Source organism: Symphalangus syndactylus, chromosome 22 (assembly GCF_028878055.3).
Source record: "Symphalangus syndactylus isolate Jambi chromosome 22, NHGRI_mSymSyn1-v2.1_pri, whole genome shotgun sequence".
Classification (NCBI taxonomy): Eukaryota; Metazoa; Chordata; class Mammalia; order Primates; family Hylobatidae; genus Symphalangus; species Symphalangus syndactylus.
In genome coordinates this window covers 35,693,985-35,710,205 of record NC_072444.2, presented here as the reverse complement: position 1 = coordinate 35,710,205, position 16,221 = coordinate 35,693,985, and the positions used below count along the sequence as shown (strand labels likewise).

The 16,221-nt window shown below is 55.8% G+C and overlaps 2 protein-coding genes across 3 annotated transcripts in view; both read left to right on the top strand.

Annotated features, from left to right (window-relative positions):
* The first annotated feature begins 8,400 nt into the window (after positions 1-8,400).
* ISG15 (ISG15 ubiquitin like modifier) lies at positions 8,401-9,478 on the top strand. Its single transcript, XM_055262086.2, has 2 exons — positions 8,401-8,526; positions 8,922-9,478. Exons 1-2 carry the CDS (start codon positions 8,524-8,526, stop codon positions 9,414-9,416), a joined length of 498 nt encoding a protein of 165 aa, XP_055118061.1. The 5' UTR covers positions 8,401-8,523; the 3' UTR covers positions 9,417-9,478.
* A 2,987-nt stretch (positions 9,479-12,465) lies between these two features.
* The window catches only part of AGRN (agrin), a 38,013-nt gene continuing 34,257 nt past the window's right edge, over positions 12,466-16,221 (top strand). For both annotated transcript variants that reach the window (XM_055261447.2, XM_055261446.2), the window contains exons 1-2: positions 12,466-13,453; positions 15,285-15,546. In XM_055261447.2, coding sequence (XP_055117422.1) covers positions 13,265-13,453; positions 15,285-15,546 — 451 coding nt within the window. In that variant the 5' untranslated portion in view covers positions 12,466-13,264. The remainder of the gene's footprint in view (positions 13,454-15,284; positions 15,547-16,221) is intronic.

Genomic DNA, 16,221 nt, shown 5'->3' with positions numbered 1-16,221 from the left:
AATCACTTGAACCCGGGAGGCGGAGGTTGTAATGAGTCGAGATCATGCCACTGCATGCCAGCCTGGCAACAGAGCAAGACTCCGTCTCAAACAAACCATTTAGGGTTATCATTTAAGGAGAAAGACTAGAGGATGTTATTGAATTTATTAAGAAATCAGAATGAGGCCGAGGAGGGAGGATCACTTGAGCCCAGGAGTTCAAGGCCACCCTGGGTAAGTGGTTGCATCTAGTGAGACCCCATCGCTGTTTAAAAAAGAGAAAGGGGGGAAGAAATCAGAATGTTTGAGAACTTACGATTCAGCACATGTTTACATTTTACATTTAGTTTCATTAAACATACAAGGCAGGTGTAGCAGCGAACTAGCATTCCAGTGAGGGAGAAAAACCCTGGCAGCGGTTACTGGAGGGCGGAGGGCGGAGGGCGGTGGGCATGTGCGGAGGATGGAGGGCCGAGGGCCGTGGGGATGTGCGGAGGATGGAGGGCGGAGGGCGGAGGGGATGTGTGGAGGATGGAGGGCAGAGGGGACGTGCGGAGGATGGAGGGCGGTGGGGACGTGCGGAGGATGGAGGGCGGTGGGGACGTGCAGAGTATGGAGCGCGGTGCTGACGTGCGGAGGATGGAGGGCGATGGGGACGTGCGGAGGGCGGAGGGCGGAGGGGATGTGTGGAGGATGGAGGGCCAAGGATGGGTCTCAAGGGCTGGAGTGAGAGCGCTCCTGTGTGCACCAGGCATGGCCCGGAGGCCCAGGCTTTGGAGCCAAGAGCCTGGGATGGGGGGCAGGTGTGGGGTAACTGGAGGGGACACTGGGAGAGGCCAGAGGCCACGATGCGGGAACCGAGGCCCGGCTGGTTGCCCCGAGAGGTAAGGAGAGCCGTGGGAGGTTTTGTGCGGATCAGCCTGGCGACTGGGTGAAGAGCAGGTTGTGGGGTCAGCACGGGAGCAGGACCACCCGACGTGTCCACAGGAGCCCGCGTGAAAGGCTACTGTGGTCTGGACCAGGGCACGCAGGTATAAGTGGTGAGGACCAGTCTTGGGACGATTTTTGTTGTTGCCAGATAGTTAAAAGGCTTAAAAATAAAATCAAAGCTGGACACGGTGGCTCATGCCTGTCATCCCAGCTCTTTGGGAGGCCAATGGGGGAGGATTGCTTGAGCCCAGATGGCTGCAGTGAACCACAATCACATTACAGCACTCTAGCCGAGGTGATAGGGCAAGACCTTGTCTCAAAAAATAATTTTTTTTTTGAGGCTTGGTTTGTCACCCAGGCTGGAATGCAATGGTAAGGTCTCAGCTCACTGCGACTTCTGCCTCCCAGGTTCAAGCATTTCTCCCACCTCAGCCTCCCGAGTAGCTGAGACTACAGGTGCCTGCCACCACACCCAGCTAATTTTTGTATTTTTAGTAGAGACGGGGTTTCACCATGTTGGCCAGGCCGGTTTCAAACTCCTGTCCTCAGGTGATCCACCCATCTCAGCTTCCCAAAGTGCTGGGATTACAGGCGTGAGCCCACCACACACAGCCAAAAAATAATAATTTTTTTTTTTGAGCCTCGCTGTGTCGCCCAGGCTGGAGTGCAGTGGCGTGATCTCAGCTCACTGCAAGCTCCACCTCCCAGGTTCACACCATTCTCCTGCCTCAGCCTCCCAAGTAGCTAGGGCTACAGGCACCCCCACCACACCCAGCTAATTTTTTGTATTTTTAGATATCCTGACCTCCTGATCTGCCTGCCTTGACCAGGTGCGGTGGCCCACGCCTGTAATCCCAGCACTTTGGGAGGCCAAGGTGGGTGGATCACGAGGTCAGGAGATGAGACCATCCTGGCTAACACAGTCAAATCCCGCCTCTAGTAAAAACACAAAAATTAGCCGGAAATGGTGGCGGGCGCCTGTAGTCCCAGCTACTCAAGAGGCTGAGGCAGGAGAATGGTGTGAACCTGGGAGGCAGAGCTTGCATTGAGCTGAGATCGCGCCATTGCACTCCAGCCTGGGCGACAGAGTGAGACTCCGTGTCAAAAAAGAAAATAAAAACACATATATCCAACATTATTGATCCTGTATAAAAGGTTTAAGGAAGTTTAAGTTAGTTTGTAACTGAGCCCAAATATTAACCAAAGGCTTCTTTGTAAGCAGCTGTTATGATTTCCTACATCATAAGTAGAATATTGAGGTTTGTAACTAGAAGTTATATATTGTGTGGCTATGTTATTGAATGCACACAAGTTTGAAATTAATTTACTGTTGAGCTCAACCCTTTTTTAAAAAAATGAAAGGTCTCACGTGTTTATTACGGAACCCAGCCAACCAACGCATTCATAACAGATTCAGAAAGAAAAAATAGATCCCCAGGCCGGGTGCAGTGGCTCACGCCTGTAATCCCAGCATTTTGGGAGGCAGAGGCAGGCAGATCACCTGAGGTTGGGAGTTCGAGACCAGCCTGACCAACATGGAGAAACCCCATCTCTAGTAAAAATGCAAAAAATTAGCCAGGCGTGGTGGCGGGCGCCTGTAGCCCCAGCTACTCGGGAGGCTAAGGCAGAAGAATGACGTGAACCCAGAAGGCGGAGCTTGCAGTGAGCCGAGATCGCACCACTGCACTCCAGCCTGGGCGACAGAGCGAGACTCCATCTCAAAAAAAAAAAAAAATAGAAAATTAGCCGGGCGTGGTGGCGCACGCCTGTAATCCCAGCTACTCGGGAGGCTGAGGCAGGAGAATCGCTTGAACCCGGGAGGTAGAGGTTATGGTGAACCAAGATCGCACCACTGCACTCCAGCCTGGGCAACAAGAGCAAACTCTGTCTCAAAAAAAAAAAAAAAGAAAAAAAAAGAAAAAATTTATTCCCAATAAAACATGTTCAACTCTCCAGATCGTGGTGACATTTCCAGCTTGATATGGTAACGTGATTGTGACCTTCAGGTATGACCTTCAGCATAAATATATGTGCCATCTCCCGTGCAATTCCCTACAGACCCAGCTCAGCTGTTCTCCAGTGTCTCCTTTGGGAGTTGTACCTGATTTTATTACCAGTTTTCATCTGAATCCACTGGGGAATGGGACGATTTTGCTTTTGTTTCTTGGCCAGGAATCGCTTAATTCTGAAAGTCTGGTGAGAAGACACAGCGAGAAGCAGGATCCAGCACAGATGATGGCGATGGCGGAGAAGCGAAGGGAAGGTAGGAGAGGGGGCTCAAGCTTTTATCATTACGGGACCTCCTGTGTCTATTATGCTTTCTTCCATGATCTTTGTTAATATGTTAATGACATTGTTAATATATCTACACCTGCTTTCTTTACTTAATATTTGTGTAGTATGCTTCTTTCCATTGCTTGATGTTCAAACTTCATGTGTCTTTGTGTTTCAGATGATTCTTGTCTCTGGAAGCCACACACAGCCAGCTGTTTGTTTTCTTTCTTTCTTTTTTTTTTTTTTGAGACGGAGTTTTGTTCTTGTCCCCCAGGCTGGAGTGCAATGGCACGATCTCAGCTCACTGCAACCTCTACCTCCTGGGTTCAAGGAATTCTCCTGCCTCAGCCTCCCGAGTAGCTGGGATTACAGGCACCTGCCTAATTTTTTGTATTTTTAGTAGAGACGGGGTTTCACTGTGTTGGCCAGGCTGGTCTTGAACTCCTGACCTCAGGCGATCCACCCGCCTCGGCCTCCCAAAGTGCTGGGATTACAGGCGCAAGCCACCGCGCCCGGCATTTTGTTTCATTTTTATTTTTGAGACACAGTCTTGCTCTGTTGCCCAGGCTGGAGTGCAGTGTCACAATCTCAGCTCACTGCATCCTCTGCCTCCCGGGTTCAAGCAATTCTCGTGCCCAGCCTCCCGAGTAGCTGGGACTGCAGGCACACACAACCATGCCAGGCTATTTTTTTTTTTTTTAGAGGTGGGGTCTCACTATGTTGCCCAGGCTGGTCTCAAACTCCCAGGCTCAATCCATCCTCTAGGCTTTGCTTCCCAAAGTGCTGAAATTACAGATGTGAGCCACCATGCCCTGCCTGATTTTTTGTTGTTGTTGTTGTTTTTTAACCAGCCTGACAATCTTGGTCATTTAGTCCACATGAATTTTGGGCTTTTAGCCTGGAGAACTATGAGAGAATACATTTCTGTGGTGTGAAGTTTAACACCCAGTTTGTGGTACACTGTTCAGCAACCCCAGGGAACTAAAGCAAGTGACTACAGATCTAGTCACCTTCCTCGGTGCCTGTGCCTTGGGTTGGTTCTGTCGAAGCAAGAAGACAACTGGCAGAGATGGGATGAAGTAACCAAAAGAAAAGGAAGATTCTAGCACCGTACCTCAGCATTAAGAACTCAGCAAACAGGGGCCTGGTGCGGTGGCTCACGCCTGTAATCCCAGCACTTTGGGAGGCCGAGGCAGGTGGATCACGAGGTCAGGAGATCGAGACCATCCTGGCTAACATGGTGAAACCCCGTCTCTACTAAAAATACAAAAAATTAGCTGGGCGTGGTGGTGGGCGCCTGTAGTCCCAGCTACTCGGGAGGCTGAGGCAGGAGAATTGCTTGAGCCCTGGAGGCGGAGCTTGCAGTGAGCCGAGATGTGCCATTGCACTCCAGCCTGGGCGACACAGCAAGACTCCGTCTCAAAAAAAAAAAAAAGAAAAGAAATCAGTAAACATATACCATGTTTAACAGGGTATCTAAAATGATAAAAAGAAATAGAAAATCCTGGGTTTTTTGTTTGTTTTGCTTGGGTTTGGTTTGGTTTTGAGACAGGGTCTCACTCTGTCACCCAGGCTGGAGTGCAATGGTGTGATCTCGGCTCACTGCAACCTCCACCTCCCGGGTTCAAGCGATCCTCCCACCCCAGCCTCCCAAGTAGCTGGGACTACAGGTGGGAGCCACCATGCCTGGCCAATTTTTGTATGTATTGCAGGCACAGGGTTTCACCATGTTGCCCAGGCTGGTCTCAAACTCCTGGGCTCAAGCCATCTGCCTGCCTCGGCCTCCCAAAGTCCTGGGACTGTGGTGTTTGTTTGTTTGAGACAGAGTCTTGCTCTTGTTGCCCAGGCTGGAGTGCAGTGGCACGATCTCAGCTCACTGCAACCTCCATCTCCAGGGCTCAAGCAATTCTCCTGCCTCAGCCTCCCGAGTAGCTGGGACTACAGGTGTGTGCCACCACACCCGGCTAATTTTTGTATTTTTAGTAGAGACGGGGGTTTCACCATGTTGGCCAGGCTAGTCTTGAACTCCTGACTTCAAGTGATTTGCCCACCTCGTCCTCCTAAAGCACTGAGATTACAGGCGTGAGCCATGACCCCGCCTCCTCTTTGGTTTTTAGATGCTAACAATTTTGGTGACCCCTGAGATTTGCTGGGAGACCGGGAAGGGCCAGGATTCATATTCAGAATATATTGATTTTTCACTCTTACACTTGTTTATTTAAAAATTATTTATTTATTTATTTGAATCTTATTTAAATATTTTATTTATTTATTACTGAGTTTTAGCTACCCTTCTCTGTTATGTGCTGTGTGTAACAACAACAATTTGGGAACAACCTAAGTATTCAATGATGTGGGATTGGTTAACTAAATTAACTGTACTATAACAGGTTCATTGTTCCATGGGAAACATGCAACTGTTAAAACAACCTGCACAGATGTGTCCACCAACATGGATAGATGCATGTTTTTGTTTTTTGGGTTTTTTTTTTTTTTTTTTGAGACAGAGTCTCGCTCTCTCACCCAGGCTGGAGTGCAGTGATGCGATCTTGGCTCACTGCAACCTCCACCTCCCAGGCTCAAGTGATTCTCCTGCCTCAGCCTCCCAAGTATCTGGGATTACAGGTGCCCACCACCATGCCCAGCTAATTTTTGTATTTTTAGTAGAGAGGGGGTTTCACCACGTTGGCCAGGCTGGTCTCAAACTCCTGACCTCAGGTGATCCACCCACCTCAGCCTCTCAAAAGTGCTGGGATTACAGGTGTGAGCCACCTCACCCAGCCCACGCCCAGCTAATTTTTTGCATTTTTAGTAGGGATGGGGTTTCATCATATTGGCCAGGCTGGTCTTGAACTCCTGACCTCAGGTGATCTGCTTGCCTCGGCCTCCCAAAGTGCTGGGATTACAGGCGTGAGACACTGCACCTGGCCTTATTTTTAAATTTTTTTTTTATTTTTAGTAGAGATGGGGTTTCGCCATGTAGGTCAGGCTGGTCTCAAACTCCTGATCTCAAATGATCCGCCCGCCTCAGCCTCCCAAAATACTGGGATTACAGGCATGAGCCGCCTGGCCTGGATAGATGTTTATGATCTACTGTTGCATGAATGAAGCGGGTTACAAAACGGTGAAAGTATGGTGAGGCCTTTTCACCTTTGCTTTTTATTGATGTGAAATTCATATAACATAAAACTAACCATTTTAAAGAATGTAATCCAGTGGCGTTTAGTTATTTACCACGTTGTCCAACTATCACCTCTGTGGAGTTCTGAAACATTATCACCCCCAAAGGGGCTCGTGGCTCTGAAGCAATCACCCCCCACACCCCCTCCCTGGCCCCCAGTAACGGAGTCGGCTTCCTGTGGCTGTGGCTGTAGCAGTTCTGGTCGTTTCCCCTGCAGTGAATGGAATCAACACTCTGCTGCCTTTGTGTCTGGCTCTTTCCACTTAGCATAATGTTTTCAAGGTTCTTTCGCATGAATAAGTGCCTCATTCCTTTTCATGGCTGCGTAATATTCCATCGTGTGGACATTCCACACTTTGTGTGTCCATCCATCACTGATGGACGTGTGCTCGTTTTCTGCTACTTGTTTATTGTAAACTGTGCTGCCATGAACATTTGTATACAAGTATTTGAACACCTATTTTCAATTCTTTTGGACACACGCCTGGAAGTGGAACTGCTGGGTTACCGATAATTCTGTTTAACGTTTTGAGCGTCACAGTGGCCACACTGTTTTACATTCTCAACAGCAATGCATGTACCAGGATTCCAGCTTCTCTGTGTTTTCCCCAATGCTTGTTACTATCCTTTATGTTTATTTTATATTATTTTTTGAGACTGTCTCGCTCTGTTGCCCAGGCTGGAGTGCTTTGGTGCAATCTTGGCTCACCACAATCTCTGACTCCTGGGTTCAAGGGATTCTCCCGCCTCAGCCTCCCAAGTAGCTGGGATTACAGGCATGCACCACCACGCCCAGCTAATTTTTGTATTTTTAGTAGAGATGGGGTTTCTACTAAAAATGTTGGCCAGGCTGGTCTCAAACTCCTGACCTTAGGTGATCCGCCCGCCCCAGCCTCCCAAAGTGCTGGGATTATAGGCGTGAGCCACCGCGCCCGGCCTGTCCTTTATTTTTATTATTACAGTCATACTAGTAGGAAATAGCATCTCACTGGGGTTTTGATTTGCATTTCCCCGATTAATAACGATGTTGAGCATCGCTTTACAGCCGTTTCTGTGTCATTGGAGAAATGTCTGTTGAAGTCTTTTGGCCATTTGAAAATTGAGTTGCCTTTTTTTTAATTTTTATTTTTTATTGAGTTGTAAGAGTTCTCTATATGTCCTGGATGCTATGTCCTCATCAGATAGATAATTTGCAAATATTTCTTCCCATTCTATGGATTGTCTTTTCACTTTCTCAATAGTGTCCCAGAGTTCATTTTTGTAGAAAATAAAAGATAGGCCTCTTTTATTAAAAAACAATCTGCAGCCCCGGGTGCAGTGGCTCACGCCTGTAATCCCAGCACTTTCAGAGACCGAGGCAGGTGGATCACTTGAGCCCAGGAGTTCGAGATCAGCCTGGGCAAAGGGCGAGACCCCATCTCTACTAAAAATACAAAAAATTAGCCGGGCGTGGTGGTGCACCCCTGTGGTCCCAGCTACGTGGGAGGCTGAGGTGAGAGGATCGCTTTAGCCTGGGAGGCGGAGGTTGCAGTCAGAGATCGTGCCTCTGCACTCCAGCCTGGGCGACAGAGTGAGACCCTGTCTCAAAAACACAAAAACAACATAAAAACACCAATCTGAGCAAATACTGCCCTAAACCAAGTGTTGTTATCTCTGGGTAGTTTGGAGTTTTTGTTTCTCAATTAACCATGGGGATGTTTTCCAAGTTTACTAATTTTGCAAGTTGGTAAATGGAAAATGAAACCATTAGTCCATGTGATGGCAGCTTTAGTGCATCTTGTGAAGGACCTGGAATGCGCGATATTTAGGTGTTTCCAGGGTGTTGGGTGGGGGTGGGGATGCCGTCCGCTGTCCGGAGTCCGCGGCCCTCACAGTGCCTTTGCAGCCCTGCCCACCTCCACCTCTGCTTTTCCCTATCTTTCGGTCATTCTGTTTTGTTTCCTCTGCTCACTCTGGGGCACGCCTCGGGAAAAGGAAACCGAAACTGAAGCCAAATCTGGCCGCCAGCGCAGGCTCGCCGGCACGCCCCCTGACGTGTGCGGCTCAGGCTTATAAAAGGGCTGGGTACTGCCTGTGGGAGCAGGCGGCTGAGAGGCAGCGAACTCTTCTTTGCCAGTACAGGAGCTCGTGCCGTGGCCCACAGCCCACAGCCCACAACCATGGTAAGGCAGATGTCACAGGTTGGGGGGAGGTGGGCTCTGTGCCAGTCAATTTTCGTCTCCCTCCCCCAGCCAAGGTCTCCCAGGGGTGCAGGGAGACCGGAGCTGCTCAGAGCTTGGCCAGGTTCGAAGTGTGCTCCTGAAAGCAGGTCACCCCTGAGATCCTCAGAGGGGCACCCTAGCAGGTAAAGGGAGGCCACGGGATGGCTGTGGGCAGCTGGCCTTCTAGTAATGACCCCTCAGTGCCTTCTGTGCCCGAGGTCCCTGCTGACAGGATATAGAGGACAGACAGGAGGGAGCACTGTCCCTGGGCACAGGAGCTCGCCCTGCAGCCAGTGCCTTGTGTGTGGTGGGCCTGGGACTGGTCCACAGTCTCTGAGCCTGTGTGACGCCTGCAGGGCTGGCAGCTGACGGTGAAGATGCTGGCGGGCAACGAGTTCCAGGTGTCCCTGAGCAACTCCATGTCGGTGTCAGAGCTGAAGGCGCAGATCACCCGGAAGATCGGTGTGCACGCCTTCCAGCAGCGCCTGGCTGTCCACCCGAACGGCGAGGCGCTGAAGGACAGGGTCCCCCTTGCCAGCCAGGGCCTGGGCCCCGGCAGCACTGTTCTGCTGGTGGTGGACAAATGCGATGAACCTCTGAGCATCCTGGTGAGGAATGACAAGGGCCGCAGCAGCACCTACGAGGTACAGCTGACGCAGACTGTGGCCCACCTGAAGCAGCAAGTGAGCTGGCAGGAGGGTGTGCAGGAGGACCTGTTCTGGCTGACCTTCGAGGGGAAGCCCCTGGAGGACCAGCTCCCGCTGGGGGAGTACGGCGTCAAGCCCCTGAGCACCGTGTTCATGAATCTGCGCCTGCGGGGAGGCGGCACAGAGCCTGACAAGTGGAGCTAAGGGACCCCACCAGCAATCGAGCAGGATCAAGGGCTGGAAATAAAGGTTGTTGTAAAGAGAAATGGCTGCCTCTGTGTCTGTGCTTGCCCCTCCTCCAGCGTCCGCCTCAGACCCCTGGTGATGGGGCGGGAGATGTCAGGAGGGAGAGCCCAGGGTCCATCCTGGTGACCAGGCCTGGGTTGCCAAGTGAAGGGATAAGGGTGTGCAGTTACAACTTCGAGGGATCAAAATAGGGAGCCCCCCACCCCGAAACTGAAGACAGCTCTCCCCACCCTTTGGGAAATTAACTTCTAGGAAAAGAAAAAGAGACACAGTTGCGGGAGCCCATCCTGCCTGTCCTCCATCTGAGACAGCAGACGGCTTAGGCAGGGACCAGCCTGCTCAGATCAAAAGGGGAGGCTCCCAGTGGGCCCCTGGAAGCAGTAAGGGGTGAGTCCTTGGGGCCTGCCCGGTGGGCTGTGAGGCAGGCTCTCCATAGGAACTGGGGGCTGGGGGCCTCAGCCGTCCCTAGCCCAGCCTACATAGCCTGCTCCACCTGCCTGGGCTGGGCTAGGGAGGGGTAGAGACAGGTCCTGAGCACTCACATCACCACTGGAGCCAGCTGCAGAAGACAGCCTGGGTGGCTAAGCACACCCTGTCAAGGCTGTGCGTGAAGGAGGGGCCGTGGCCAGCAGTGGAGGGCACCTGGAGTTGGGGCTGACACCGTCCAGGAAGAAGAGCTACAAGCTACACCCCTTCCCCCACCCATGCACCCTTCTCTGTCTCTCCTACTCCAATTTGCTAAATGAGTCTCCTAGAAGCCAGCTGTCGGCCGGGACGCAGCGAGGACAGGGCACAGAGGGACATGCAAAGTCCGGACTCTGGGCACTTGGGCCTCAGCTTTCAGAGCCCTCGGGAGGATCCGGCTGGAGACACAGAGTCCCCCCTGGTCTGTGGGGGTCCATATCCAGGTGGGGAGATCCCCGTCTGGCTGCACCAGGACCACTGTGTTCCCGCATGTGCCCAGCAGGGGGTGTCCTGGCTCCAGCCTTGTGTCCGGGTCCCCACCTCAACCCTGTGTCACAATGGGCGAGTGAAGCACTTAGCCAGGGGCCTTTCCTGAAACCCCAAAGGGGGTACGGCAGGGCGTGGCCTTCTTTGTGGCTTCTGGCCCAGAGATCTGTAGCTAGCCTGGGATAAGGGGGGCACCACAGGCCCAGTCCTTTTTATTATTATTTTTTTGAGACGGAGTCTCACTTTGTTGCCCAGGCTGGAGTGCAGTGTCGCGATCTCTGCTCACTGCAAGCTCCACCTCCTGGGTTCACGCCATTCTCCTGCCTCAGCCTCCCCATAGCTGGGACTACAGGCACCCGCCACCATGCCCAGCTAATTTTTTTGTATTTTTAGTAGAGATGGGGTTTTACCGTGTTAGCCAGGATGGTTTAATCTCCTGACCTCATGATCCACCCATCTCGGCCTCCCAAAGTGCTGGGATTACAGGCGTGAGCCACCGCACCCGTACTTTTTTTTTTTTTTGAGATAGAGTCTTACTCTGTCACTCAGACTGGAGTGCAGTGGCGTGATCTCGGTTCACTGCAACCTCTGCCTCCCGGGTTCAAGCGATTCTCCTGCCTCAGCCTCCTGAGTAGTTGGGATTAACAGTGCCTGCCACCATGCCCAGCTAACTTTTTTTTGTATTTTTAGTAGAGACAGCGTTTCACTGTATTGGCCAGGCTGGTCTCGAATTCCTGACCTCATGATCTGCCTGCTTCGGCCTTCCAAAGTGCTAAGGTTACAAATGTGAGCCCCTGCACCCAGCCTAATTTTTGTATGTTTAGTAGAGATGGGGTTTCATCATGTTGGCCAGGCTGGTCTTGAACTCCTGGCCTCAAGTGATCTGCCTGCCTCGGGCTCCCAAAATGCTGGGATTACAGGTGTGACCACTGGGCCTGGCCGACCCAGTCCTTTTTTAAAAAATTACTTTTACCAGGGTCATACTCTCAGCTAGGCTGGAGTGCAGTGGCACAATCACCGCTCACTGTAGCCTCCACCTCCCACACTCAAGCGATCCTCCTGCCTCAGCCTTCCGAGTAGCTGGGATTACAGGTGCATGTCACCACGCCTGGCTAAGTTTTGTATTTGTTTTGTTTTGTTTTTCTTTGAGATGGAGTTTCACTCTGTAGCCCAGGCTGGAGTGCAGTGGTGCGATCTCGGCTCGCTGCAAGCTCCGCCTCCTAAGTTCAAGTGATTCTCCTGCCTCAGCCTCCTGAGTGGCTGGGATTACAGGTGTGCGTCACCAGGCTAATTTTTTAGTAGAGGCAGAGTTTCACCATGTTGGTCAGGCTGGTCCCGAACTCCTGACCTCGTGATCCGACCCCTTGGCTTCCCAAAGTGCTGGGATCACAAGCGTGAGTCACCGTGCCTTGTCTGTATTTTTAGTAGAGAAGGGGTTTCACCATGTTGGCCAGGCTGGTCTTGAACTCCTGACCTCAAGTGATCCACCCACCTCGGCCTCCCAAAGTGCTGTGATTACAGGCGTGAGCCACCACGCCCGGCCCGTGGGCTAATTTTTGGTTGTTGTTTTTTGAGACAGAGTCTCGCTCTGTCACCCAGGCTGGAGTACAGTGGCACCGTCTCAGCTCACTGCAACCTCCGCCTCCTGGGTTCAAACGATTCTCCTGCCTCAGCCTCCCAAGTATCTGGGACTACACGTGTGCGCCACCACACCGGCCAATTTTTATATTTTTAGTAGAGACGGGGGTTTCACCATGTTGGCCAGGCTGGTCTCGAACTCCTGGCCTCCCATGATCCACCTGCCTCGGCCTCCCAAAGTGCTGGGATTACAGGCGTGAGCCACTGCGCCCAGACCATCCAGCTAATTTTTAATTTTTTTGAGAGATGGGGTCTTGCTATTTTGCCCAGGCTAGTCTCGAACACCCGGTGTCAAGAGATCTTGCTGCCTCCGCCTCTCAGAGTGCTGGGATGACAGGCTGAGTCACCACGCCCTGCCTAGACACAGTTCTGAGGGGACAAAGGGGGCCTCCGCTCCCTCCTTTCAATCCAGCTAGGCCAGGCTCCCACTTGGGCCCTCCAGCCCTCAGTTTCCCCCTGCACCCAGCCAGGCCAAGCTACAGAGGCGCCCGGCCCAGAGCTGGGAGGGGGCGTGGCGGGACCCGCGCTTGCAGCCGCGGGACGGAAGGGGGCGCGCACCTCCTCGCGGCGGGGCCTGGGAGGGGCGGGGCCGCCCCCCGTGCTGGCCAATCAGCGCCCGCTCCGGCATCGGGACCCGCCTCCGCGCCGCAGCCCCCGGGGGGTCCGACCCGGCGGGGGAGGGGCGCGGCCTGCGGGGCGGGGTTGGGTCTGGGGCCCCTCCCGGCGGCCTTCGATCCCGCCGCCCGGCTCGGCGCCGCCGGGAGCCCCTCGGCAGTCCCGTCACGTCTCCTCCAGATTGGGCAGTAACTCCGGTGCAGCCGCACTTCCGGGGGGCCGCGGCGGGGGAGGGGCGTCTGCGGGATCCAGACCCGCACCCCACTCTCCCCTCCCCGCCCCCTCCCGGGCCGCCCCCTTTTTGTCCCACCGCCGCGCCGGGCGCCGCGTCCCGGGGCTTTGTTCGCGGCCGGCGCGGGTCGCCGGCCTCCGGGCGGGCCGGAGGAGGGAGGAGGGAGGGGGCGGGAGGGGGAAGGAAGGAGGAGGGGGAGGAGGAGGGCGCGGGGAGGGGGGCGGGGAGGAGAGAGGGGGAGGGGCGCCGCCCGGGCCCCGCCCCCGCGCCCGCCCGCCTGCGCTCCGCCGCCTCCGGAGCTGCGTCCCGTCCTGTCCAGTCCCGTCCCCGGCGCGGCCCGCGCGCTCCTCCGCCGCCTCTCGCCTGCGCCATGGCCAGCCCGGGCCCGCTGCGGCCGCTGCTGCTGCTCCTTATGGCCGCGTGCGTCTTGCCCAGAGCCGGCGGGACATGCCCGGAGCGCGCGCTGGAGCGGCGCGAGGAGGAGGCGAACGTGGTGCTCACGGGGACGGTGGAGGAGATCCTCAACGTGGACCCGGTGCAGCACACGTACTCCTGCAAGGTGCGCCCACCCGGACCCCGGCCTCCCTTTGCGACGCCGGCCTCCCCGCCGGGACCCCCGCCCCAGGCCGTGGGAACCAGCCCCAGTCGCTCCGCAGCCCCCGCTCCGGCTCCCTTGACGACCGCCAAGCCCCGGGAGGGGGGGTCGCCGGGTCCCGGGAAACTCGCGGGCGCCGGGGAAAGTTGCTTCGCCGCCGCCGTCCTCCGCCTGCCGCCCCCTCCCTCCTCGTGGAGACAAGTGCACCTTGCCCCGGGACTGCGGCTGCCGCGCGCCCTCCCTACCGGCCGAGAAGGAGAGGGGCCTGGGGAGGGGGGTCCTTTGCCCGGGCGGGGAGCGGGGGCTGGGCCTGGGGTCCGCTTGTCCCCCTCCCCAGAGGCCTTTTCCGGGGCGAGAGGGGGTGGTCAGGAGAGAAAAAGGGGCACACAGCCTAAGCTCCCAACCCCAGGAGCCAGGTGGGGGGTGCCGCAGTGGCGGGGGGGGGGGAGGTCGTGCAGGAGCAGAGAAGTGGGCGGGGCCGTCACCGGGCCTCGTGTGCTTGGGGGCAGGGCCGGTGCCCCACCGCGCTCCTGCGGGAACCAGGGCTCCCCAGCCCGGGGAGGGGAAGTTTGCCCGGCTTCTCCTTCAGGTGCTTCTGGGAGGGCCCTGGGTAGGTACGCTGGTACCCCCACCATCTTCTCCTAGTGGGGGCTCGGGGGACCCAGAGCCGGCTCCCCTGTACCCCTAAAATCACCTCCTGGGACCAGAAATCCACTCATTTCCCTCCACGGAGGTGGAGAAGGTGGCAGCTTCTTTCAGACTGGCCGGTGCGGGCTACAGCTGGGCTCCCCCGCCTGCCCCGTCTCCTCCACAGCGGCCAGGGCACTTTGCCAGGTCCCTGCAGGATTTTCCCGACTTCCTCCCCGCTGCTCCTGGGTGTGGCTGGGGTGGGGGAAGGCGATGAAAGCCACCAGGCCCTCCCCTGCCTGGGTCATCTGCCTCCTGGAGCCTACTGTTGGGGGGCGTGGAAGAAGCTCTGCCTGCGCTACTGGAGGGGGTCCCTGCGGATGCCGCAGTCCTGAGGCTCCCAGCAGGGGCTGCGCAGTGGACAGGACAACCATTGTCTCTCCCCGCATCCGGGAGCCCCAGCCCCCCAGATCTCCTGAGGAAGGGGCTTCTTCTCCCGGCTTTGTTCTCAGGGGAGTGCGTGGGTCCCTGTCCCTGTGAGGGCCGCCAGGTCGGCTGTAGGCTTTAACACAGGCCGCCATCAGAGCAGCTGCCCTCAGGGCCCCAGGAGCTGAGAAGGTGGAGGGTGGGGCACCCTGCGCTGCCCAAACTTGATTTCGTGGTTCACAGGCTGCCCTGACTGCACAGACTGTAGGAGCCTGAGGAAGGGGCGTCTCAGCCCAGCCGCAGGGCCAAGCTGGTCCCTTACCCCGAAGCCCAGTCCCCCTCCTCCACTGCCCAAGCTTGCTGGGAGGTGGGCCCTGAGCAGTGGGCAGGTGGGGAGAGGATGGGGGCGTGGAAGGCAGGCATCCCAAGCCAGGTGGGCCCCCTTCCCATATTCGGCCTTAGCTGATAGGGACGTTATTGGAGCTGGGGTGGTTGAAGTTGGTTAGACCTGGGGGAGGGGACGTGTTCACAAGTGACGCATCTCTGAGCGTTCCTGCATGGGCCGTGGTGGCCAGTGTGTGCTTCCCCCAGCTTCCGCCCTGCGGGCTGACCCAGAGGTCTCCCCACATCTCTGCCCGGGGCTTGAGTCTACTGTGGACATTTGTCCTAAGCCCCTGAAGCCCCCAGTCTAGCCCCTTCCCCAGGAGAGGACTAATGACACCTACCGCCATGTCCACCCCAGGTTCGGGTCTGGCGGTACTTGAAGGGCAAAGACCTGGTGGCCCGGGAGAGCCTGCTGGACGGCGGCAACAAGGTGGTGATCAGCGGCTTTGGAGACCCCCTCATCTGTGACAACCAGGTGTCCACTGGGGACACCAGGATCTTCTTTGTGAACCCTGCGCCCCCATACCTGTGGCCAGCCCACAAGAACGAGCTGATGCTCAACTCTAGCCTTATGCGCATCACGCTGCGGAACCTGGAGGAGGTGGAGTTCTGTGTGGAAGGTGCGTGGTGGGGGGCTCATGTGGGGGCCAATGGGGGTCAGGGCGGTGGCCAAGGTGGACAGGTTGTAGGGGTCATTGCGAGGGGCCCTTTCGTGCTCTGCCGGAGGCTGTAGCACATGGCGTGTTGTAGTCTGACCTGTGGTCTGACTGTGGTCCGACCTCATTCTCTGCTTCCCCTCCCTGGCTCCCCATCTGCATCTCCAAGCCCTCACATTAGACATCTTTGGCCCTGGGGCCCAAGGCAAGTCCCAGCCCTGCAAACGGATGGCCTCCTGCCTTCTCTCCTCCTCCTAGCTCTCCACCCTTTCTCCTGGAGGCCCCTTCTAGGGAGAAGCTGGACAGGTGAACGTCCCCAGCTGTTTAAGCTCCTGTGTTAGCCCAGACCTCCGTCTAGACAGGCCCACGTGTTGAGCACCCCTTGCCGTGGGGATCGGGCGGGAGGGCGAGGTTGTGCGGCGAGGGCTTTTGCGGATTTGGAAGGTGTGGCATTTGCCATCATGAGGTCTTCTTGCTTGCTGTTCCCCTGTCTCTGCCGAATGGCCGAGGAGTGGCCCTCCCCGACCCCAGCCTGGTGGGGGCAGAAATCCCATGACAGCCCCCGCAGGACAAGTCCCAGTTGGGGACTGAGATCCTTGGCTGGGGAATGTGGCAGGGAAAATATAGGAGGTCCCTGTC